Source organism: Anas acuta, chromosome 1, assembly GCF_963932015.1.
Source record: "Anas acuta chromosome 1, bAnaAcu1.1, whole genome shotgun sequence".
Lineage (NCBI taxonomy): Eukaryota > Metazoa > Chordata > Aves > Anseriformes > Anatidae > Anas > Anas acuta.
In genome coordinates this window covers 162,694,382-162,718,982 of record NC_088979.1, presented here as the reverse complement: position 1 = coordinate 162,718,982, position 24,601 = coordinate 162,694,382, and the positions used below count along the sequence as shown (strand labels likewise).

General features: G+C 47.8%; 1 protein-coding gene across 6 annotated transcripts in view; it reads left to right on the top strand.

The window, feature by feature from the left end:
• Positions 1-24,601, top strand: part of ZC3H7B (zinc finger CCCH-type containing 7B) — a 43,251-nt gene that overhangs the window by 3,352 nt on the left and 15,298 nt on the right. Inside the window, exons 2-16 of one of the 6 annotated variants that reach the window (XM_068669079.1) lie at positions 2,861-2,921; positions 4,520-4,553; positions 4,927-5,124; positions 5,987-6,145; positions 9,171-9,251; positions 10,589-10,648; positions 12,077-12,119; positions 15,792-16,051; positions 16,380-16,728; positions 17,677-17,786; positions 18,563-18,725; positions 18,812-18,973; positions 19,724-19,929; positions 20,668-20,768; positions 21,530-21,711. In XM_068669079.1, the coding sequence (XP_068525180.1) occupies positions 2,869-2,921; positions 4,520-4,553; positions 4,927-5,124; positions 5,987-6,145; positions 9,171-9,251; positions 10,589-10,648; positions 12,077-12,119; positions 15,792-16,051; positions 16,380-16,728; positions 17,677-17,786; positions 18,563-18,725; positions 18,812-18,973; positions 19,724-19,929; positions 20,668-20,768; positions 21,530-21,711 (2,161 nt within the window). In that variant the 5' untranslated portion in view covers positions 2,861-2,868. Of the gene's footprint in view, positions 1-2,860; positions 2,922-4,519; positions 4,554-4,926; positions 5,125-5,986; positions 6,146-9,170; positions 9,252-10,588; positions 10,649-12,076; positions 12,120-15,791; positions 16,052-16,379; positions 16,729-17,676; positions 17,787-18,562; positions 18,726-18,811; positions 18,974-19,723; positions 19,930-20,667; positions 20,769-21,529; positions 21,712-24,601 lie in introns of those variants that run through there. The other 5 variants (XM_068669082.1, XM_068669077.1, XM_068669081.1 and 2 more) reach the window with 5 other exon arrangements.

Sequence of the window (24,601 nt, the reverse complement as noted above, 5' to 3'; positions counted from 1 at the left end):
AAAACTGTAGCTGGGTATTGTGGGATTTGAAGATGATCAAGCCATCTAAATGAAGCAAGGATGGAGATGGGCACGTTGGATGTGGTGGCAGTGGTGGTGAGGAGAGACAAAACAGAAGGGGAGCTGCAGGATGCAAGAGGAGTTGGATAACTGTAGGAAGGAGATGTTTTGGAGCCCTTCCCTGTAGTCCTTTGGCTCCACTCCAGCTTTTGGTCAGTAATAATTTGAATGCCATTCCCTGCGGGCAAGCAGCAGCAAACAGCTTGGGTTATAACACGTGCCCACATCCTGTTGTGGAGGGTGTTTAGCAGTGGGATCAGAGTAGCCATGAGAACAGGTACAGGTCTTCTCTTCCTCGCTCCTTACAGTAGTATTTTAAGAAAAGAGCTGAGCTCGGTAGCAGTGGTTGAAGCAGGTTGTGCATATCAGAAGCTTTTCAAGGTGACGCATCCGTTGTGTGGATAAACACAATTGTGAAGGTGTGCCACAGCGTTCCTGGAGTGCAGCCACTGACTTTGTGAGGAACAGCCAGTGTTCAGCGGCTCTCCCCGCAGTCGCCAATAATCTCCCTTTCCATCAGACCCGTGGGGCACCACTTCACTTCTGTTCCTTTTGTTCCCTCCAGCCTGGCTCCTGTCAGGGACTGGCGAGAGCAAGGCTGCTCCCCCAGGGAAGACAGGCTAGGAGCACGAAGTGATGGCAGCCACCAGCAGTGACCTCGCTAACCAGGGCACAGCCCCACCGCATCTGCACAGAGCAGGCAGAGCGTGCGCGTGGCTGGGTGAGGCCGAACAGGGCATTTCAAGCTCAGAGCACAGGCAGCTAGAAATTCTCCCTTCCTTCCTGTACTTTCCCTCATAAGCTTTTGTAAGGGTCCCTTGGCTCTTCTACTCTTCCCCTTCCTGCTCCAAATTTCTCTCTTGTCATTTCCCGTGGTGGCCTTTTCCCCATCTGCGTCTCTGATGTCCCTCACAGTTCTCTCCTATGTTCCTCTGGGGTTGCTCTGTCCTCTTCCTTGGCCTTCGCTGCTGTTTGTGTGCAAATAGCTCCTTCTGCTTCTCTTCATCTTTTCTCTCTTAATTCTGTCTTTTCAGAGTTTCATGTGAGAAGAAATGTGAAATGAAGTGACTGTGTCTTTTTCTGCCCCTCAAGCCTGTCTGCTTGTAGCTTCAGCGATAATATTAACCTCACAGTCTCCTTGTTATTCTAACTGATTGCTCATTATCCAGGTTATTTATAAATCATTGCAGGCCTTCTGGTGGTGTTGTGCTGAAGTCTACCTGCTCTTCTCCATCGCTTCTGTTAAAAACCTTTACAGAGACGCTGATTATCACTCACCTTGTCTGCTGGCATTCTGGCTTTCCTCTCCTTGCTGTGCTGCTCATCCTGTTCCACATGCAGCTGCTTAAAATCTCCTACCTGCTGTTTGGACCAGATTGCTTTCAAATTTAATGTCTGATGACTTGCAAACTGCACTGTATCTCTTTCAAGCCCTTGCTTACTGCTGCTACCTTTTCTTCCCAGTCTTTATCTCACCCTATCTTTATTTTTTTCCCCCAGCTGCCCTGCTTGGTGAAGGGCAGGTATCAGTTTTACATTTTGCATAGTGCACAGCACAATCAATAAGGGCTTGCTGAGTTGTCAGGATTGATTTTCACGTACCTTAAAGGTTCCTTCAAGCTGTTCTGGACTGGATGTGCCATAGGTACCATAAGATACCTTAGAATGGTAGAGATGGCCTTAAGGTAAAAGGAAGCCAGGTGATAACGCTCTTCAAGCTGTTGCAGTGTTGAGGAATGACTTCTGTTTTTCTCCTGATCTCTTCAGAGGCAATCCCAGGCTGAGAGCATGTTGTCCTCAGCTCCATCTCAGCTCAGTGTTTCCATGCTTGCTGGCTTTGTCCCTCAAATGCTGAACATCATTTGTAATCACAGCTGGTTGATGTCAAGGCAGGGAAATTTGTGTTCATCGGCAACTCTTTTTTTTTGGCCACAAAATGTGCCATCTCTTCTTCCCCTTTTTATTCTCTTGTGTGGCAGACCTGGGGGCAAGATCAGGCAGGAGCTATTCACATATTTGCCCCCAGACTGCAGGGGATGAAACTTAGGTATCTAATGATGTGCTTCAAACCCATTGGAACTGAGAAAAGGGACATTACTCCAAAATGGTTCCAACATACTCCTTGCTTGTCTGCACTTTGACCTGGAGCATCTGGGGAGAGGGAAGCCTCAATCCCAAGGAACTTTCCCAAGTCTCTGCTGCTCTTGCCAGCTGATTTTCAGCGTGAAATTTCTGTTGCTGAGACCCGTTCTTGTCCTTTTCTGTGTACCACAGCAAGCAATTCCATCACCCTCCTAGCGTTCCTCTTTGCTCTGTGTTTCCAGACACCTTACAGAAATTACTTGTTTTGTATTCCATGATGTAAACCGGCTTAAGTCTGGTCTAGCAGTCAGAATTGTTTATCGTGGGAGGGTCCCCGCACAAATTCCTGATATCACTGCCAGTGCAGGGAAAAAGCTGATTGGTTTTTTTCCTCCTTTCCTAGAAGGCAGTCATGATTACAGTTGGTTCCCATTGCTTTATTTACCAGGAGTCTGAAGTTTAGAGCTCAAATTGAAGCGATTCCTCTTTGCCTGTGTATCCTGGCAATGGCATGTGAGAAAAAGCAGATACAGGGAAGTGAGCTGCTGGCTGTCCTTTGTCTGCTGTGTGGATAAATCGTGGACTTCGGTGTTCTGGGCATCTGGTCTGGAACATTTTGTTAGTGGTGAATTCAGGCACACACAAAATACCGTGCTGCTTAATTGCCAGTGAGACCTGTAATGACTCATTTTGTTGTTTTTTTCTTCTTCCTCTGCAGCAACTATAATGGAGAGACAGAAGAGAAAACAAGAAATAGAGAAAGGACTTCAGTTCATTCAGTAAGTGGACAGCTTCATTGTTTCTGTGGCTTTGGAGTTGGCTATCGTTAGATCGCGGGCTGTAGGAACCGAGTTCTTCCTGTTCACCTTTTGCAGGGAGGAACATAGCGTTCCCACTTTGTAGGTAGGGAAAGCAGGGCAAAGGAATTGCCTGGTGCCCCAATTGCTGCCGGTAGCAGGAAGAGATGGCCTGGGTCTTTTACAGTTGCCAGTGTGGTTGTTGCCTCCTGTCACTCTTCTCTGAATATCTGTGGCCTTCTAGATCTTGGGGATTACTTGCGTGGTAAGTATGAGACCAAGTACTTCCTGATGAAGTACAGGACTGCTGTCCCTACAGTGGCTGAGCTAGCAAAAGCACTAAGGTCCAAGTTACATAGTGAGTAGGGAAGCAGTGAGACAGTAATCAGGTTTTTGTTTCATTTTGTTTTCTTACAGTTTGCTTTGAGTCCTGCAGTTTCCCGTGTTACATACTTACGTCCTGTGGCATGACAATCCTATTTTTACCCCAGTCAGAGACTAAACCTGGCTGATAACACAGTCTCAGACAGGCAGTTCTGAGGTTTATTCTGATACCATTTATGAAAATGCATAAGGTTCCCAGAAATAAAGCCGTTTAGAAATACGGGATGTTGACTGTGCCTCTGGAATGCATCTTGAACTTTGAACCAGGGCAAGTGTTGCTTATTGGCTTATTTTGATTTGAAAGAGGAGTAGTCCAATTTTATATGCAGCATGAATGTCTCTTAGAATGCCATAGCATTTCCTTTTACTACTGATGAAATCTAAAAATGTTTAGTCTCTGACCAGTAAGGTCATGTATACAGCGCTGTATTTCAAAGGTCAGGAGGGACATAAAAGTTGCTAAGGATTTCTATACAGCTTAATGTTATCTATTTGAAGAGAAAAAATTATGTGTAGACCAAACCTGGATGACCTAGGGGGTCTGACTTGAGGAATGGAACCTTTTGCCTAGGTCTCAGTGCTGTTGTGGAATGGGTGTTGTCTGCACAAGCACTGCCAGTTTTGTGGCACAGCCTGGCAGTCTTGGCCAAGACAGCCAGACGTCACTGACCTCCTGCACTTGGACCGTTTTCTCCTTTCCTTCTGTTTGTGGTGTAGGCCTAAAGGCATGTGGCTGAGGTAACACAGAGCAAAGTGTGCTCAGAGCATTTATCACTGTATGGCTTTTCTGTAATCACACAGAGGATTTGCGGAGTTCTTGGAGTCTGTTGCCCCTCTTAAAATACTCTCATATTCTCCATGACAATCTTTCATGGGACTTCCTTAAAGATGTTTTTTATAGGTGGCTGTCTGAAGGCAACATTACCAAAGATCATATATGCACAGAAAGCTGAGAATAAGATTCCCTAGTCTCAAATCTTCTGGTACCTGACCCTCTCTTGGTACCACAGTGGCCATCACTGAACATAATGCTCCATAATTGTGTTCTCTTCACCCCAGCTGCCTTTGAAGTGATAAAATGTTTGGTAACTCACTGAGATCATCAAAACAGGACTGGAAGGACAATTTCTTCATCAAACAAAAGTGTTTGCATGGATGCCTGTGTCATAAGCTTTTTTCCTCTTTTTTTTTTTCAGGTCCACATTACCCTTAAGCCAAGAAGATTATGAGGTAATTAAAAGTTTGTTTCCTGATGTTAGCAAGCCTTTGGTTAATAAATTTGTTCTATTGCACAGCTATTAGTTTACATACCAGAAGTGGAGAGCATGGAGTGGCCTGTATAAAACTTAAAAGTTTTAAGGATTCTGGCAAGGACAACTTTCAGGGAAAGAAGAAGGTGCTTGAGTGTTCAAGAAGGAAGGACATTTGACTGAATTATTCATGTCTACCAAAAGACTGATGTTTATTAGAGGAGAGTAGGGAGGCAGGAAAATCTTAGTGGGCAGGAAGGTTGCTAAACATATGGAAGGAAATGGGAAATTGGGAAACTGCGCCTGTCTCTGGGTATCCGTTTCAGTCTATTTGTTCTCTCCCTACTACCCAGGCCTTTTTGCAGAAGTTGGTGAGAAACCTGTTTGCAGAGGGCAATGATTTGTTTCGAGAGAAGGATTTCAAGCTTTCACTGGTGCAGTATGTGGAAGGGCTGAATGTGGCGGATTACGCAGCCTCTGACGAGGTGACCATCCCAAAGGAACTCCTGTGCAAGCTGCATGTCAACCGAGCTGCCTGCTACTTCGCCATGGTGAGCGCCTTCACGGGTCACCCCCAAGAGCCAGGGTGGACATCTGGAGTGCTTTGGGTGCCATGCGATTGGAAAAGGTGTCAGGAGGGGATTCAACCCCAGCACTGGAGGAGATGGTGACACGTTGAGAACTTTGATACCTCCTCACTGTACACTGCAAGACCAAAGGAAGGCTGTGAAGGAGAGGGGGCCTGCTTTTGTTGGTCAGGCTTAAGGTACTGAGAAAGCAGTTCAGGTCTGTGTTGGTGAGGAGTTCTGGAGTTCTTCACAGTCTGGAGATCAGATTGTAAAGAGCCAGTGCCTTCTCGTAGTGAGTCTTTGAGTGTTGTTCTGGAAGTTTGCCTCCTCAAATCTATGAGGTACTGGAAGACAGTGAGAAAGAAGGCTTTGGGTCATGGCAGAGCTTTCAGTACACATACGGAAAATGATTCTGAAATACTCAGGCTCTAAAAGGCTGTGTTCTTCCATCTTCCTCAGGAATGCAACAGCTTTCCTTTATGGCACAACCCCAAAGCAGGTCCATCCTGTTCATAATGACATTTTTTCATGGGACTCAAAGTTAGCAGGCAGTCAAGTAATTAAAGACTGTCAAATGTAACATGCCCAAGGTAGAGGGGGAAGTAAGATAAGGTTGCTCAAGCAGCCTAAATTCTACCATTCACAAACTTTGAAGTGCTTTTTGGTTTGAAGACTTAACAAAACCTTCTATTACTGAAGTTTTTCTGTTTGCATGTGATGTAATGTACGTATTTCCAGCTGCCTTTTACATGCTTTTATATTTCTGCTGAGAGATACAACACTTGGATTCAGACAGAGAGGGGTTAGTTTGCTGTGCTGACTCAAGGTGGTTTCTTCCATGCAGGGGAAGTATGAGAAGGCACTGGAAGACAGCGAGAAGGCTTTAGGTCTCGACAAGGAGAACATCCGAGCGCTCTTCCGGAAAGCCCGCTCTCTAAATGAACTTGGAAGACACAAAGAAGCATATGAGTGTAATAGCCGGTGCTTGCTGTCCCTCCCCCATGTAAGTTTTTGTCTCATACCTCTTCTCAATTTCTGTGGCTCACCAGCTTGCTCTTCCATCATGTAGCGTTTAGTGTGACACCTGAGGATAGAGGAAGGGGAAAGTTGTCTATTCCTGGTGATGTGCTTATGCCCAGGAAGCTTCTCTCCCTCTCTCTCACTTGGAGAGGATGTCTGAATTCTTAAATTTCTTCAGTCCAAGTCACCATCTACACAATGCCAGCCAGAGACGCTGGTCAGTTCCAGCAGGTTAGCTGGCCTATCTGTGAGGAGCAAAAACTTGCCCTAGCAGAATAGGATAAAGGCCATGAGTTTTTTTTAAACAGCTGGTTTTATACGCCTGATGAGAATATTATGAGAATGGCACAAGTAGGAACTGGAGCCCTGTAAGGAAAACATGTATTCTTTTCCTGTTTGGAATAAAAATGTCTGACGTTTCAGTTAATAATTGCTACGGCAAGCTGACAAAGGTGGGTTTTTTTCATTATTTCTCGAGAGACATGTGAAGGAGTCCTAGATTATTATTGGTGTGTTCACAGGTGTGTAATTTTTTTTTGCCTTCAGAGGGGACTATCTCCATCTATTAGGCCCTAGATATTTTCCTAATAATGCTTTTATTGAGCCTTCTTTTAGGCCAGATAATTGCACAGATAAAGAGACTGTGATTAGATACTACTGGGTACTGGTTGTCTTTGCTAAATTTGATTCTGATCCATCATAGTAATGCTATTACAAGAAAAATGCAATTGTTTCAGCAGAAGTTAATTTTTCCTTTTTATTAGAATTACAGAAGCAATCTTTGAAAGCAAGCCACGTTAGCAGTTAGTTGCTCCTTTTGTATTCATGGTTTCCTTGCCTTGGCAGAACAAGGTGACCAAAACCACTGGAGGTATTATGTTAGTTCTTAAATAGTTTTATAAACAAAGGCATCTCATAGATCTGTTCATGTAAAGCTGCATGTGGCTATATCTCACAATGCAATTGAGCCACTTCAGTGTATGATTAAAACACTACGGTCATGGTGGTCTACAAACATTTTATCAAACTTTTCTGGGTCAGGATAACTCAACCTTATGAATTATTTATCAAGACATCTGCATTCCTGGCTCTAAACAGTTCAGTCTTGTAAATTAAAGTACCCCATTGCCTTATTGCCTGTTTGACAGAAATCACACACCTTCTCTGCATCAAAGGCAAGCCATGCTATCCATCATCTCCGTTCTCCTTCCATTACACCAGTTGCTAGGCCTCTGGAGCAACCAGGTGCTTCCAGCTTGCGTTGCTGTAACAGTTGAGAACTTTGTTGTGGTCAAAGCAGAGGAAGTATTAAAGCTTGCAGTGATGAAGGCACTGCCACGCAGTTGACTCATTGTCTAGCAGAGTTAACCGGGTGCAGATATTCAGCACTGATAGTTTGCAGAGGTTCCCAGCGTGGTGAGGCTGATACTTCTCTGTGGTCTGCTTTTTGTGTGGCACAAAGGGAGGCAGCAGCATATTTTTATTTATGTTTTATTTTTTTAGGATGTTGGAGGAGAGCATTTTGCATGCCCTTGTTGAGCATCCCCTTGTTTAGGAGGGAGGTAGGAAGCGCCTGATGGTGGTATTTGGCTGAGAAGGCTAAAGAAAGATCTAGAAGATGACACAGAGAAAGTAAGCCCTCAGGCTTTCTTGACAAAAAGGACCACAATTAACTACATGCTGCTGGCAGGTGGAGGTAGTCCAGAGAAAAACACATTCTTGATCTTAGCCAAGCATCAGAGAGAACACGTCAGAGTGACGATGGAATGTGGAGTTGGGTAGGGTGAACCTGGTAGGTATCAGCGTCAGATCAATGAAAAGCGATTATGCTGGAGGTCTTCCTGGTGAATTTTCCACAAGGAGCAGGAAAACGGCAGACTTCAGAAAACACCTGAGAGAGTGCTTGGAAAGGCAGAAGAACCAGAGGCAAACAGAGAACTGAAAACATGATTGGGGTCCAGTGTTAATAAAGACAGAGTGATGGTGGTGTCAGAAAGATCTGAGAGTTGGAAGAAAGTGAGGAGGGACAAGCAACCATAAGATTTGACCAAGAGTAGGTTTCTGGAGTGTATGGGGACAGTTTCAGGAGAGGAAGGTACATCCTGAAGAGGTGCAAGATGGAGAGAGAAGAGAACATGGGCAGACTAGATTTTTTCTTCACTGAGTTCAAAGACCTGATCAATGTTGAGGATGTGGAGGAGCAAGTACAATCAAAATGTAGCACTCCAAATTGAAGGGAAAAGTTGCTGAGACTGGAGGATAGAAGACCCAGAGGCTAGTGAGGGGCTGAAAGAGAAAGGATCAATCTTCAGACAGAAGGAAGCTGGAAAAAAAAAACACAGAATTACATAGTAAGTAGAGAGGGAGGGTGGTTAATGGCATGCAGGGCAGGAAGCAGAAGGACCTCTTGGCTAAGCTGAGGCTGTTTAACCAGAGGTGGAGTTGGTGAAAGGGCCTGGTAGCTACTAAGTTGGAAACTGAGACTCAATTTCAGCTGTACAAACAAACCAACCAGGCTAGTAAATATTGTCTGCATATCAGAACTGTTTGTTAGCTCTGTGGCTGGCAGAAAGGGAAGGCACGCGGCCTGTGCATGCAGGAAGGCCTGCAGGCTCCTTCTCCCCAGCCATGGGGACCTTGCGGAAGCTGGATCAGCCCCCAGCCACCTGTGGCAGCCCCCTCAGCCGTATTGTCGATGGCAGTCAGGAACCCTGCCTTCAGAGAGCGGGTGCTTTCCTACAAGCAGGTGATTGCTTCCCATTTTCTGCAGCATCAAAAGAGCGTGGGGTGAGGTCCTGGTGCGACCCCAGTGTCTCAGCAGCAGCAAGAACACTCTGGTCCGCATGGGCTCTCTCCTAGGGCTGCTCTGGCAATTGTCCACCTCCTGCTGTCTCTGAGTGAGGCTTCTTGGCACAGCCCCGTGTGAAGCGCTGCATTCCTGTTCGGTTTGTTTTGTCTGCCACAAAGACACTGAACTGAAAGTGTCCTTGCAATGCTTCTGTCCCCAGGATGAGAGTGTCACGCAGCTGGGACAGGAGCTTGCCCAGAAGCTGGGACTGAGGGTTCGGAAAGCGTACAAAAGGCCTCAGGTATGACTTTTTGTTTAGTTTTGTTTTCCTAGAGAACGTCCTTCGACTCTTTCAGGTTTACTTCTGCAGAAGTGGTAGGTGCTGGTCTGCAGCTGTAGGCACACACAGACTGCCCTGCAGTCCCTCCAGCGGGCCGCTGGCTACCCTGCTTGCCCTGACCCTCTGACTCACCTTTGCCTTAACCCATTTCTAACCCCACTGCTGCCCTGGGTCTACTGCTGGGATATTTTCCATGCCTCCAGCTAATCCACCCGGTGCCACAGGAGAAGCTTCTGATGTATTTGGGAGCCTGTGCCATGAGGAGGGGAACAAGTGGCCTGATCCCAAAGGAGATTTTGCCTCACAGTCCTTTCCTACTTAGGGGAACATGGCAGGTACACAGCTGGGCAGATGCTAGGAAAGAAGGCAGCCAAAAGCAAGCCTGTCTCTAAAAGAAAGTGCTGCAGTAACTGGCGTGCTCTGCTGGTATGGAAATCTATACTCCGGGATGGAGCTAGAGGGCGTTAAGCCACTGCTGGCCCTCTTGGATAAACCTGCCTCTCTCGTGTAAAATCCCGAGGTGCATTTTCAGGAATCAGCCAGTGTTCACTGCGTGTTCACTGAACGACTGACAGCGCCTCTCTGAGCCGCCTCTGCCCAGCTACAGCCTCAGCCCCGGGCACAGTGGTGTGTGGAGCACCGCCAGGGGAGCACCTTTGCTGTATTTGGTGATGTGATCCCCGGGCATCCAGTCTGTCTGCAGGGAGCTTTTTGGGAAAGTGTTGCTCTGGCATCATATTCCTCTCCGCAACAAACCTCATGTGTGATAGCCCCCCCCCAAAAGCCCTTGATGTTGTAGCAACTCTCAGCACTCTGAGACAGTTCTGTCTCAAAGGAAGGGAAGTTTTACTCTGATTTTTTTTTTTTTAGAAAAGTTAGAAAAACAAAGATCAGAAAATCCAAAATGATTTTATTACTTGAAATTTGTTGATTGATATTTTTGGTAATGCCTTGCTATCTCTTGTGTTGACTTCCAGCTTTCGTTCCAGTGTTGTAAAGCCCTCCCAGAGCAGTAATGTTTTAAAGAAAAGGAAAAAACTTCTGTTACTTAGGGATCATTTTCACTTCTTGATTGTGCATTGGGTGTTGGGTGTTCTGCAGTAAGGTGTCCATGATAAATACCTGGCACTGCCAGCGTTCAGAAAACTGTACCCTCGTACACAGAGGTATGCCTTTTGGGGTACCTTTTATTTATGGACAGTGCCTGAAAGGAAAACTGTATTGTACCCAGCTTTACCTACCTTCTTTATAAGCATTCATGAGTTGCCTTTGTTCTAAGACATCTCTCTTCCTTGCAGCAGGAATTGGAAACGTTCTCTCTACTCAGTAATGGCACATCAATCAATTTGTCAAATCAGGTATAGTTTGCACCCTGTGGTTGTTACTGTTCGTGGATTGCAACTGGAATGCTTATGAGCTTTATTTACATGCACAATTATAGCTGTCTCCTAGGATTTAAATGTTCTAATTAGCGTGTTCCCCTTTTAAGAAATATTGTCAAGGAAATTCATTTCTTTGAAAATATTTCTGATGAAAGCACTTTTGCTATCAACAGACCACTGAAGGTGATTGCTTTTCGTGGTTACTGTGAGTGTTTGTTTTCCTGTGCATTTTAAAGATGTTTCAGTTTTCAAGTTTTTACGTGGTTAGGACAACAGTAAGTGAAAATCATAAAATGCAACTGCTGAAAAAAATAAGAAATTAAATCATGCAACGTAGTTTCATTGTCCAGAATTGAGCAAGGTACATACACGGTTTACGTATTCTTTGTGTTGTTCTTTGAACTGGAAGGTCCATCTCAGGCAGGGCTCTGTACAAATAATAAAGCAAAATATCTGAAATTGCCGATTTCTGTGTGCCACCACTGGCTACCAAGGAGAAGAAAAAAGAAAAAAAGCCCTGATGCTTTTACAGGCTGTTTGGTACTTCACACGACTCCTTAAAGCAAGCAAACCGTAAAACCATGAAAATTGACATTTGGTGTGGCAAGAGGGGTTACTAAAGAATCTGTTTACCTGCCACTGCTCAGTGACTTGCCTTCACATATTTCTAGGGGGCAAGTCAGCTGTCTTTTATAGTTGTATCTAGTTTTTGATTTGAAAATCTTCCATTTTGCAAGAAATTATAGTACTGCAAACAGTAGAAGTTGCAAAAAATGTTGCAGTAGATGCAGTATCTCCAATGTAATGCTCTCCTAGTACCTCTATAAGTTTAAGCTGAGAGCGCACATACTTGCCTCTGTTTATGTTTCTGTAAAATATGGGCTTTTTTTATTCCTTGCCTGAAGCTCCAAGTCAGCAGTTGTCTTGGCGGAAACCTTTTCCTGTTTTGAGTTTGCTGTAAAAGTTTGCGGTTATTAGATTGCAAAATATGTGAACTACGAAAAGGAATGTTGTGTAAGATCAGGCTAATCAGATCTCGCGCTGCACAGGGCTGACCGACTGGTTTGTCCTGAGACGTGGGACACGGCATTTTCATCAACACACAAAAAAGCCCGGTCTGTGTACAGATTCACTCACGTGGTTGGGCATTATGCAGGGCTGGTACCCTCTGCAGAAACAGGATTAGTCCACTGCTGAAGGTGAAAATGAAGAGGCTCTTTGAATGAATGCCCTCTTAAAGTTCAGTGGTTTTACTGTTCTGGCACTGAAAGAGGCAATAAAGGAAAAGAAAGGGCCATGTACATTTAGGAGTAGTAAAGGGTCTCATCTGTGAAGTGTGAATATCTTTTTAGAGATGAATTTGTGGTGCTAATTTCTCTCCTCTTTCCTATGCCCTCTTCACAGACCACCTCCAATGGTTTGGGTTCGATTGATGACATTGACACAGGTAAAGACATTTCTCTTCTCTGATCTTTGTGTTGTCAGTAAGGTATCTGAGCAGGTTGGTGGGCCTGAGAGGTTCATCATCTTCATTTGTGGCTCTTCTGCGTAATTTGATGACTAGGAGGAGGAAAAGATGGTGGGAAGCAGGAGCGTGTGAGATAATTACCTTAGCTGGTTTCTCCTTGCACCTTGAGATTTGCAGTCAGCTACTGAGACACTGGCTGAGGGGAAAATGAGGCAGAGCAGGTGCTTACCTGCTAGTACCTGCTACAGAAAAGCTTTTTGTCCAGGCCCAGTGAGGGACATCTCTGGGAATTAAAAGGATCTGCTGAGGTTCACAACCTCCTCCAGTTGTGCTTTCTTAAAGCTGGGCTTGGCAAAGCTGCTGAAATTCTTCTGTAAGCTCCCAGACAAAACAGCCTAGATAAAGTGAAGTTAAGGTTGTAGGCAACTGTCTGTGCCTTGAGCACGTGTGGTCCTCCAGGCCGTTAAGATGGAGGAGTTGAAAACAAAAGGAGCTGGGAGGGCCCCAGGAGAGCCTCGCTCTGCGTTAGGCACCTGGGAGGAGCAGAGTGAGGGCCACGGGGTTGCTTTTCTCATGCTGGGAATCAAGTGACCTTAACTCTGCCCCTGTGGAAAGGCTAGCTGGGTGCTTTGCCCTCCGTCGTGTGCTGGAGCGTTCAAGTCGTGCCTCTGAGTATGTCAGTCTCTGCTCCTTACACTTGCCGCCACAGTTGGCCATTGCTGTTTTTATAGAAAGACGCTAATTTCATGATCCGTGATGATAATTTGGTATCTCTTTGGAAAACACATTCGTTCTCTGTTGAATGCCAGTGGGATAACTGAATGCTGCATGCAATCATGAGACCCACTTCCACAAAACAAAGAGAGTTTTTCTTCTTATCTTGCTGTGCTGAGATGAACCGGACTCTGACTGCAGCGCGAAGAGCGCCTGCATCCAGGAGGCTCTTTGTCTAGTCAGGATTTGTTGTCAGAGCAGCACGCCAGCTTTGCTGCAGTTCAGGCAGAGAGAACATTTTCTGCTAGATCTTTTCAAAGCCCCTGAAATGATAAGTTACCCCTTGCCCTGAGACTGGCACGCCGTGAGGCGAGCTCTGGGTGCCAGCTACCTTGAGCATTTCAACTTAAAAGCTTTTTCAGTAAGGTTGTTGTGGGCTTTTGGTGGTGGTTTTTGGTTTTGTTTTGAGATGCAAACTCCTGCAGCCGCTTCCTTCATGCTTTGCTTGAAATCATCTGATTAATTCGGCCCTGCCCCGCACAGATCATGGCTCAGATAGGGCTCAGTATGGCCTTTGGCCAGCAAACACACAGGGGGAACAACTGTTTTATTGGGACTCGAAGCGAGAAGCGGGGCTTTTAAGGGCACTGCATTCACCTCGCTGGGCACGGTGGCTGATGGTCAGGCTCAGCAGATGGGGGCATCCTGGGGAAAGCAGGATTGGGAAAGTAGAGGTAGGGGAGGAGAGAGGATGGGGGGAATGGGAGCAGGAGGCTGGAAGGAGAGCAGGGTTTGGGGGGTCAGAGGGAGAGGAGCAGGGTTTCTTCTGTGTGCAGGCAGTGGGATCTCTTGGTTCCCTTGTCTTCTCCTCTCCCTTCTCGTGCACTGAGCTGTGGGGCATCCCTTCTCTTTATCTGCCTTCAGCTTTGCAGGGGTTTGGGCCTCTTAGGGCATTTGAGGACATTTCTCTGCTTCCCAGTCCGACTGGGAACGGGAGGCCTCACTCATTCCTCAGAGGTTTGTGCTTCTGGATCCCTCGAGGCCGTATCGTTGGGAACCCTTCTGCTCCCCCCTGCACGTGTCCCCGGCCCCTCCAGCGTGTTCTGAACTCCTCGTTGGCCCTCGGAGGGATCTTGACAGTACTCCAGATTTAAACATCTGAAAAAATGGGAAGGGACAAGCAGTCCCTTTGTACTGAGGGAAATCTGGCTGAGCTACCAGTGGTGAGGCCAGCACCGAGGGGAAGCTGAATGGCTGGCTGGAGGGTCCGCGACCGAGGGAGGTGAGCTGAGAGAAGCCCGTGCAAAGGGGACATGGGGTTAGGGCTGGGCCTGATCTGAGGGACGGCTTTGGAAGGATGTGTAAGGTTGTGAAGGGGAACCGGTGTCTGTTCCTTGCTGTTTCCCTTCTTTCCCTTGCCTTCTGCCATGGTTTGGCCTCCGGTGCTTTGCACAGCGACCTCGGCGGCCGTCCTTCTCCCGACAAAATTGCAGGAGGAAAGGTTGCAGGGGGCGGTGGCCGGAGATAAAGGGGCCCGTGCGTGTGTGTCAGCTCTGCTGTTGTTTTGTTTGGGACTCGGGGGTTTGCAGGAATTGCTGGTTTGCTGAGCTGCCTGTGAGGAAGGCGTCCACACGGTCCTCGGGCAGCAACGTGGCGTTACAGCCCCACGTACAAAGAGACAGCTGAGGTCTCGTGGAGGCTGGGTGCACAGGGCTCATACAGACAAGATGCAGTTTCTCTCCTTGGGTGAAGATTTGCATCTCAGAAGCTTGTCTAGTCTCTTTCCATTATCAGACCTTCTAATAAAAGCTGTTTCCTCTCCCTCCAAACTGAGCCTTGCTTACAGCCTTAGACTGCCACAGATACAGTGCAGCGTATCTGTGTGGACGGAGAAAGTAGCACCTTTTTTTCTGATTTCTTTTCTTTCATTCCAGGACATCTTCACAGGGGCAGAATTAAGGTAGTTTGGGTGCTTGGTTTGAGAACTGCAAATGTAATGCTGCATTTCCTGAATTTCTAACGTGTTTTTTTTAACCTTTAATTTTTTTTGAGAATAAAATGCTCTTTTGTGAGGAATCTGTGCTTGTAACCTTAACTTCACTTAACAGAGGTTTATTTTGCATGATGGGAACATCTTAGCTTTTCTGTAGCGTACCGGAAGGGTGAGGAAACCTTAGGAAAAATCCCTGCTCCTCTCATGCCCCAACCCTTGCTCACAGAAGTTCCTAAGGGGATGTTTGGTGCTGAAGCATTGAGGGGGAACATGGGGAGCATCCTCCCACCTGCAGACATCAGGAAGCACTCAAGCAGGAAATTTTCTTGAATAAAAACAGCAGAGTGAGTCTGATGGGGTTTTTTGGGGACATGTTGTTAGCACAGCCTGGTCTGAGCCCCTCATCTCTGGATCTTCCCAGCAGGGCCATGTGTTTTTATCTTTTGCCATCCAGAATGCCTGAGGGCTTAGAGAGGGGGTGCGAGCAAGCAAGCTTTCAGCTGGGATATCGAAGCTCCAAGGAGCAGAGGAGGCGGTGATCTCTGCCAAGTGCATTAATGAGAAACATTAAAGAAAACACCAGGCGGTGGGTTGTATAGAAATGGGATTACGTGCCCCTGGCCCTCAGTCCTGGCCGCAGCAAATTCAGTAAGGGATCAGCCACAGGCTTCGTATTGTTCTGGTTCCTGCTTGCCAGATCCGGACCGTCGGTCTGTGCGCTGGCCTTTAGAGCATGCTTCAGCTATCAGTGAGCCACTGGAGATCGGGAACAAATATCAAAGGGCAAGAACTCTTCAGACCAGAGCCCTCCTCTGGAAACTCGATGTACTTGGTGTTTGTGATTTGATGGAGCTGTACAGTGCTGTTTTCTTCCAGGCTGTGCTCTGCTTGCCCCTTGCAAGAGGCTCTCCTGGGTGACTGGCTCTGTTTCTCCCCCGTCACAGACTGCTCTATGGACCTGCAGTGCCTCCCGGCTCCCGTGGCCACCTCCATCCCTGGGAGCGAGGGGCTGGCCCCTTTGCCCTCAGACTCGGATGCAAAGGGCCTGCCTACCTCGCTCCCTGCTGCCAGCTTGCTCCCGTCTCCGGACTGCGTGCCCCTGCCAGTGCCTGAGAGCGTGGAGGACTTCACAGATGGGGACATCATCGGGGAAGAACTGGACTCCCTCCTGGACTCCCTCGCTGAGGGGTCACCCTACCCTCTAGTAAGAGCTGCACGGGTCCCCTGCTTCTTGTTCCAAATCGGTTTTTGGAGCTGAAGGGTATGCGTGCTGCCTCTCTCTTTCTGTCAGTCTTTCATCCTAGCTCTTCCTCTGGCAGAACTCATTCATTCTGGGCTGTGTGTGGTGCAGACAGATGGGATGGGAAGGTCTGGAGGAAGTCTGCCGGTGTATGGGGCTGCCAGGTGTCCCTTCCGTTCAGATAATTCAGCACACACCTGGCTGGAAGCCTGTGGCTCTCTTTGCGTTCACTCACTCCCTGCTCCTTGTTTCTAACGTGCTGCTTCTCTTCCTCTTGCCCAACTCCCCAAAGTCTCTGGTCCAGGGCACCATTCCCACCAACCTGCCGACGGAGATGCCCCAGCTGATCCCCGTGTTCCCGGGGGGAACTCCGCTGCTGCCCCCAGTCGTGACGGCCAGCATCCCCGTCTCCACCCCGCTGCCGCCCGCCTCTTTCGGCCTGGTGATGGATCCCACCAAGCAGCTCTCCTCCTCCTCCGTGCTGGACGCCTTCGAGCCCCCGCCGGGGGGAAGTGGTGGCTCCACCTTGGATTCGTTGGATTCCCTGGATCTGCTCCCCTACACAGACTCACGGCTCGATGCCCTGGACTCCTTTGGGACAAGCAGAGGGTCACTGGATGCCTTGGATTCCTTTGCCATTGGTAGGTGTGGGGTGACAGGGTTTTATTCTGTTTTACCTGGGAAAGCCAAGGCTGTTTCCTTCAGGGCTGAAGAGGTCTGTCTGATAGCTCTCCCCACTCAGAACAGGAATACAAATGTTGGAGAGGGCAGAGCAGCTGAGTATGTCTTGCTCATGAGTAATAAGAAAGGCTGTAGGTGTGTAATCCCAGATAACCAGTATGTGCATGGTGTGAAATCTCAGGGGAAAAAGGAACACCAAGGTGTGTGATGAGGAGCAGTGAGGCCTGATCGTGGCTTGGTATCCAAGATGCATCATTTGGCACAATCTACTAGACTATGAAGTGATTCCTCCACCTTCCCCAGTGTCTGATGTTTTAGACCAAATGAGTAAAATCTTGGTGGCTGTTTTAAATTAAATAGGACCTCGTTGCACCAGGCAAAATGGTAAAGGCCAAGGTGGGTCCCTCCCATCTGAATTCAGGGCAGTAAGCATCCTGGGGCATTGGGCACTGAGCTCTTATGTCACAGGGAGCCAAACTGTGGAGGTTGGTGTGAAAAAAGCTGGTTCCCACCTGTCCCATGAGTGAAGGCAGGCTTCTTCTGGGACAGGTTGTCCCCTGGATTGCAGTATGTAGGCAGCACAAATATTTTGAGAAGAACAGAGGCTGAGCAGTCAGCACTTCAGCACTCAGATTCACCTCAGCATTGGGCTGCCTCAGTGCTGCCACCTTGGGAATGCCAGAACTCAGTGGCATACATGGTTTCAGTGTGGTTTTGGGGACAAGAAGGCCTTTCCTAGAGTTTTCCCAAGACTTAGATGGGTGGTTTAAGTAAAAAGTACTAAAATGGTATGAAATAAATAAAGCAAATGGATTTCACAAGCACTTATTTGTCTTTTTGTGAGCAGAACCACCTCTGAATGTGAGATGATCATTTTGTTTTGTGTTTTTCCCCCTTCTTTTGCCCAGAAGAAACCAGCCCTCAGGAACTGCGACACCCACCTGGCAGCCAAAAACCATCCCCCGTGGTGAGTGAGCCGCTCCCCCATGCTGATGTCCCAAGGTGCTCTGGAACCAAGGTAGTGGTGACTTGGGTGCTGTAGGTAATTTGGGCCCCTCTTCTTAACCTGCCCCGGTCAGCGCTCTCCCCAGCCTTTTGGTGAGGCAGGTAAAGGTTTCCCCAGAGTCAGCAGGAAGACATTTGTTCCATCATTTTTATCCAAGGTGGCCACTGTATCTAGCAGCCACATAACACTGCAGGGTGGGGCAGAGTAAGCCAGGTTTGTCTTAAGACTAGTGAAGTTCTTTGCTCCTCCCTGCCCCTCTCAGGAGGCTTTTCCAGATAAAGTGTTCTGCTCCTGTCCCGTGTCTCCAGTGGTGGGGGAAAGGGGTAGGGTTATCTCTGGCCAGCAAGTCTGGAACACAAATTGTTCTTCTCAAGTTCCTGTCCCGCTGTCCCTGTTACGTCACTGCAGTGGAAAGTCTCTATCCTCAGATTAATTTGCTGCCTGAAGACTGATAAGCGGTTGTTTGTCCTCCCGGGTTGATTTGAGGGTTGGTTGTGATGGAAGGAACGGGAAGGAGTGAGGGGGGCGTTTTGTTCTGTGTCTCATGATAGAAAATTGGCGTCTCCTTACCACGAGTGAAGGAGACCTGTCCTTGAAGTGAACATACAACACTTGGTTATTTTTTTAAAAGATGCATGCAGCTTTTTTGGCAATGTCGTTTCAGATTTGAATGCTTCGATGAGGGAGAAAATGAGGAAGTTTTGGGGGGAGACTGGAGCGGGATTGCGGAGTTTTCTTCCCCGCGTGGTTGCAGAGCTCAGAAGTGATGTCTGTGTGGTTTTGCACAGGTCAGCCTCGGCGGAGTGAGTCACCCAGCTGTGCCCAAAGTCACCGAGCACCTGCTGTCCCAGCCAGAACCAGTAATGCCCAACACAGCCCTGCTGGTGAAGAACCCCCTGGCGTCCACTCATGTCTTCAAACAAGCCTGTCACATCTGCTACCCCAAAACAGGTGATGGGTTTGTTCTGCCACCTGGAGCATTGGCTCGCGCTAGGGTTTGCGTCTCCCCTGGCTGATGGGGTTCTTCCCTGCTGCAGGGCCCAAGGCTGGTGATTACACCTATCGAGAAGGCTTGGAGCACAAATGCAAGCGAGATATCCTGCTGGGCAGGCTGAAGAACTCGGAAGACAAGACCTGGAAGAGGATCCGTCCTCGCCCAACGAAAACCAACTTTGTAGGATCGTATTACCTGTGCAAAGGTGATCTGGAGGGGATAGGGCTGCGGGTGGCTGGGAAGGGGTTGTAATTTGTGTGCCGGGGCGGCTGGGAGAGGTCTTCTGTTGGTCTTGCTTCTTGTCTTTGGGGTCTTCCTGTCCCAACAACAGCCTGTGGGCTGTGACCCCCGGTGCAAGGGGGGCCAAGGCAGTTGATAAATGCTTTGCTGAGCATCTGCCTGCTGTACACGTGCCTGTGTTAGTCCTGCTCCACCCAGCAGCCATGCAGCAGGTCCGTGGCTCTGCCTAGGGTAAAGCTCTCAAGGCCTGCTCCTTTGCTTGTACGAGCAACATGACCAGATAGGTCCCTGAGGCAGTGTCACTGCAAAGCTCCTGCTGAGGTGGGGAGGGAGGAATAGCCAAGGTAACGGTCCCAGCTTAGTGCTGAGCTGCCAGGAGAACTTAATCTGGATTGGCTTTAAAAAGGGGGTGGTTAAGTTGCAGCCTGTCCCTGGCTGAGCGCTGCATTAAAGCAGGCCTCCGTAGTGAAGCAGTTTCCCCAACAGATGGCATCTACGTGAGGTTGTCACCACTTAGTGGTTTGCATTAACCTCGCTGAATGCCCTGGCGTACTCAAACCTGGGGGGGAGATGTCTCTTCTTTTTCTTTGACTCTGTGTTTTCTTGCTTTCAGCTCCTTGTGAGGTGTGGGCAGTGGGAGGAAACGAAAGAGAGCTTAGTTTCTGACTGGGCCGCCCTCCCTGTGTGGTGGTGTGTGCTGTTTGTTGCTTTGTAGATATGCTTAACAAGCAGGACTGTAAGTACGGGGATAACTGCACCTTCGCGTACCACCAGGAAGAGATCGACGTGTGGACTGAGGAGAGGAAGGGGACCCTCAACCGCGACCTCCTCTTTGACCCGTTAGGTGGCATCAAGCAGAGCAGCCTCACCATTGCCAAGCTCCTGAAGGAACATCAGGGCATCTTCACCTTCCTCTGTGAGGTACAGGACTTGGGGGGGGGAGTGGGAGCCTTCAGCATCTCCTCCGCGTGCCTCTGCTGGGACGTTGTGCCCCAGCCAGTGCCCTGTGCCCAGAAGGACAGCGAGCGATGGATGCAGCCACGCAGCAGGAAGGCGAGGTATTTCTCCTCGCTCCTCCAGCTGCATGAGGTGCACACAGCCACAGGGGACCACCCTCCTCTTCTTCTGCCTTGAGGTGTTGTTTTGAAGTGTAATTTGGCTCCAGCTGCTCTAAAAATCACAATCCCATAAGGAAGCAGCTTCCCGCCTGCTGCCTGTGCTGAACCACTGACTCAGCCGCTTAAGGATTAGCTCCTACCCTCTTGACGCACTGCAGCAGAGAGTTCCCCAGGTTGGCAGTGTTACAAGCGAAGAGAGATGTTCATAGCTGTGAACTGGCTTTTCTTTTTATTTTTCCCCATCGTTTCCCCCTTGTTCTTGCTCTGTTGCCCAACTGGGAAAGAATATGTGGCTCTGACCAAAATTTTTCCAACCGCAGTGGAAAATACTGTTGAGAATGAGCCAAAAATGTTGTCCTGAAGCCTTTCCAAAAGTTCACTTACTTTATTTTAAAGCCCTACCACAAAGTTTTCACCAAGCTTGTTCTAACTTTGAACATTAGAATAGGCTGGCTCAGCTTCTTCTTCTCCTTCCAAGAGAAATGGCTCTGGTTCACTTCTGTCTAAGATTTTCCCAGCATGCTAATTCTTCTCTTCTCAGATTTGCTTTGACAGCAAACCCCGTATTATCAGCAAAGGGACCAAGGACACACCAGCTGTCTGCTCCAACCTTTCTGCCAAACACAGTTTCCATGACAACAAGTGAGTGAATGTTGGTTGTGCTGATAGGAGCAGTCTCTCACACGTCCAGCCAGTTTAACTCCAAGCCCCTGGTCTCTATCTTTCCCTCTCTCTTTCCCTCTCTCTCTTTTTCTCCCTCTCTTTCTCCCTCTCCCTCTCTCTTTTCCTCTCTCCTTCTCTCCCTCCCGTGGGTTCCAATCATAGGGTAGCTTAAGGACACGATCAGTAGTGCTGTATGCTTCTCTCTGCGTGTTTGCTTCTGGTGCTGAGGGATTTCAGGCATAAGCAAAGCCCTTTTGGAATCACCTTAAGTTTTCCATTGACTTAATTTGCCTTTGAGTTTGGCCTTTATGTAAAGGTCAATCCAAAGATCCTTTAGCTCAGGATCCTGCCTCTGACTGGCTGATAATGAATGTTTAGGAAAACAAGTGTAAGAAACATGTCAAGTACACAGTAATACAACCCCTCCTGGCTCTTGGCAGCCTGAGACTTAGAGACTTGCTGAGCCAGAGGAGTTGTTGTATTTGCTGCATGTTTTAAAATGTGTCTGATCTCTGATCTTGAGCAGGGCATCACCCATGGGCTGAAAAGACTGCAAACACCCACCTAGAGTTTATACACAGTGGGAGGACGGGTGGTTGGTTTTCCCAGTGGGGGTTTGTCTCTCTCAGAGTTGATCATCTGCCTTCCCAGTCAATTGTATGACAAGCAATCAAAGATGTAAGGAGGAGGGCTGAAGATTTGGTCCTCTGGTGATTAAAATTTCCCTGGCCTGGCTGCAGGTGTCTGGTCCACATCGTGCGTTCCACCTCCCTGAAGTACTCCAAGATCCGCCAGTTCCAGGAGCACTTTCAGTTTGACGTGTGCCGGCACGAGGTGCGCTACGGCTGCCTGCGCGAGGACAGCTGCCACTTCGCTCACAGTTTCATCGAGCTCAAGGTCTGGCTGCTGCAGCAATATTCAGGTGAGCGTGGCTGGCAATGCATGCACCCGAGTTTCCTCCAGCACATGCCTGGGGCCAGCTGGGAGGGAAAGGGGGTGATCTGGGAGAGCTGAGAAGTTGTTGCTCACTTGATCTCTCTCCTCGGAGGCACAGAAAATAGCGCCAAGGTGTTCTGTGAGGTGATTTGGATCTTGTCCCTTTACAGGTGCTACTGTAAATTGCAGAGCAGGAAGCTTTTCCTTTGGGAGCAGCTGCATAAGCTGAAATAATTGTTAGGTAGGGCTGAATCCCTGGACATGTTTTGATGCTTAAATCCTGTGGAAGACCCTAAATAGCAACTGGGTCCCTGAATGAACAGCTGATGCAGTGAGAATAGCAGCACACGCAGGTGACAAAGCAGTTATAAAAAGAAAGACCGTGTGTCTTCAGTTTCTCTGAACAAATTCAGCAACAGTGGGAAATGACAAGATACTTGGTGTTTTCCAAAAAGGCTTTGATGGCGTGCCTCTGAAGAGGCTATTACAGGAATTACATTCGGGTCATTCATACAACAACACTGCCACATCTGGCCTTGCACTCCTTTCTCCTTCTGACAGCGCTGGAGGGTTTCTCTTGCTGCTCTCCTGTTAACTGCATGGATGGTGGTCCCCCCAAAATGTTGCCTGGATGGTTTTCACCACGGGGTCTTGTTTAGCACAGGACCCAGCCTGGTTAATGGGAGTACTTCAGAGAGAAAATATGGTTTAGATTTTTCTTACCATTCTTTGATGTAATTGGGAGCAACTAATTTAATAAGTGCCTGTCAGTGTAGCTCATGCAGTCCTGAGCCTCGGCTTGGCTCGGCTGACGAGGGACAGCGATGAACAAGATGGCAGATGCCATCTGTATTCTTCTCAGTTGGCCTCACTCACTTGCAGCCACAGGAAATCAAAAAATTACAGCACTGGAGCTTCTAAGACAACGTGTTGCTTGTGAGCCATAGGCAAGGATTGCTGCCCTAAATGTTAACGATACTGCCTGTAGTACTCTGGGCACTCTAGTATTCAAGCAGCTTGCTCTCTTCCCCACTCCACGTTTATTTTTTATTTTTAGGAAAAGTTTCTTTTCTCTCCTTCTTCTTTCCTTTTCTGCCTGTAGATGAAATGGGTAAACTGATTTTTGCTTCCTGGCTTCTTTCCCTGAAGGAGTGACTTCCAAAGGGAAAACCAGGAGCTGAAACAAGCCATGAGTTTAGCTGCAAAAGTGGTCGGTATATCTTCTGCTTATTCCCATCTTTTCCAACAATGGGAGAGCCATCATCTTTTTGATTTTCTGCAAGGCTGTTGTATATATGAGCCTGGTCTCCTTTTGAGCTTTCTTTTTTGGAGTGGTAGATTATCACCTCTCTTAGGTGTAGCCCTTGTTAAGGAAACAGAGATGAAAGGTAGCTGTCACCAGTCTCTGGGAAGGCTTTAGCTTTGGAGCAGAGAGCTTGATTTAGGTACCGTTTGCTCTGCAAAAACAGGAAGGGAGCATCCATCATTCATAGTAGCTTGCATGTGAAACCAGTGTGGGCAGGACTGTTTCCTTCCTCACTGTGGCTATTCACAGACATCTTGCTACCTTCTTCCATGGGTGGAAATCACAGGGTCTTTGTCTTCACTAGTGATGTTGCAAAAGATGCTGAAGTGTTACAAAGTGACCAGCCTTTTGCTTCCCAGCATGTGTTTGGGACAGTTCTTGCTTTGTAGAGCTGGCATATCAGAAAACATCCTTTCATATCTGGGAGGGTTTTTTTCTGACCACTACATTTCTAGACCATATTATTGAGTTAGTTCAGATTTCTGGGAGTGGGAGAAGGCAATCGCTTGCTAAGGACTTCATCTGAAATTCAGTCTTCTGACAAGAGCTCTGCATTCCCAGCCTCACAGTGCAGGTGTGCAGAATGGTGAAGATGGAGATTGCTTTGGTCATTTTTGGTCATTTTGCATTTGTTCTGCCAGCTCCAGTGCAGTGCATTAACTCTCTGCTGTGATTTTCCCAGCTTTTTAGGGTTTGCCCCCAAAGAATGGATCAGGGCTGTGTCCAGCCCTGGAATACTTGAACCTGGAGAGGGAATTGCAGTTTTCCTAACTCTGCACAGTGTCCTCTGGGATTAATTGTCAAGAAGAAGAAAATCTGCAAAGAGCTCTGATTTGGGAGTACTGGCTAGGCAGCAGCTGCCATTTTGGAAACCTAAGCAAAACTTCTTGAAGAAATTCTTTTCATCCTGTCCAAGCCCTGTACAAACAGCAGTATTGCTGTCTGGCAGGCACTTGGACAGCTGAAATCACAAATGGGGAAACTGAGGTCAGGAATGCTGTGGCTTACTGAAGTTACACTCAGCCTAAACTGAGAGGAAAACTTGTGTTTGCTGGCCCTTATGTTCTGGAACGTGCTGGCTCCCAGACCAGAGATGCGGCATGCCTGGGGAACACCACACTACAATAATAAAGGCCATTGGCAAAAGCAAAACAAGGAATTTTGCGCCCTCTCTGTGCTGGGGATGCTGCACCAAGGCCATCCTCAGCACCCCACTTGTTCCTGTCAACTGGCAGTTGTAAGATGCTTCTTTTGTTTGTTTTGGCAAGTATCTCAGGTCTTCATAGCACTTAAAAAAACCTTGGCTTGTCTCTAACAGAGTCAGTCCTCACACTGACCAATTCCTACTCTTACATACCTTTCTCTTGACATCTAGTACTCAGAATTGCAGCACCCATCTGGCTGCTTGGTGCTGGCAGGGGCTGTTCCTTCACCACTCGAGTTGGTCAGGAGATAATTCCTTAGATAAGCTCTGACCAACCTTTTTTTCTCTGACTGATACGTTTCTGATTCCTGAAACCTTGCAGATCTTTGTGCTGGTTACATAGAAGCAGCTGTTCCTTGGTTGGTA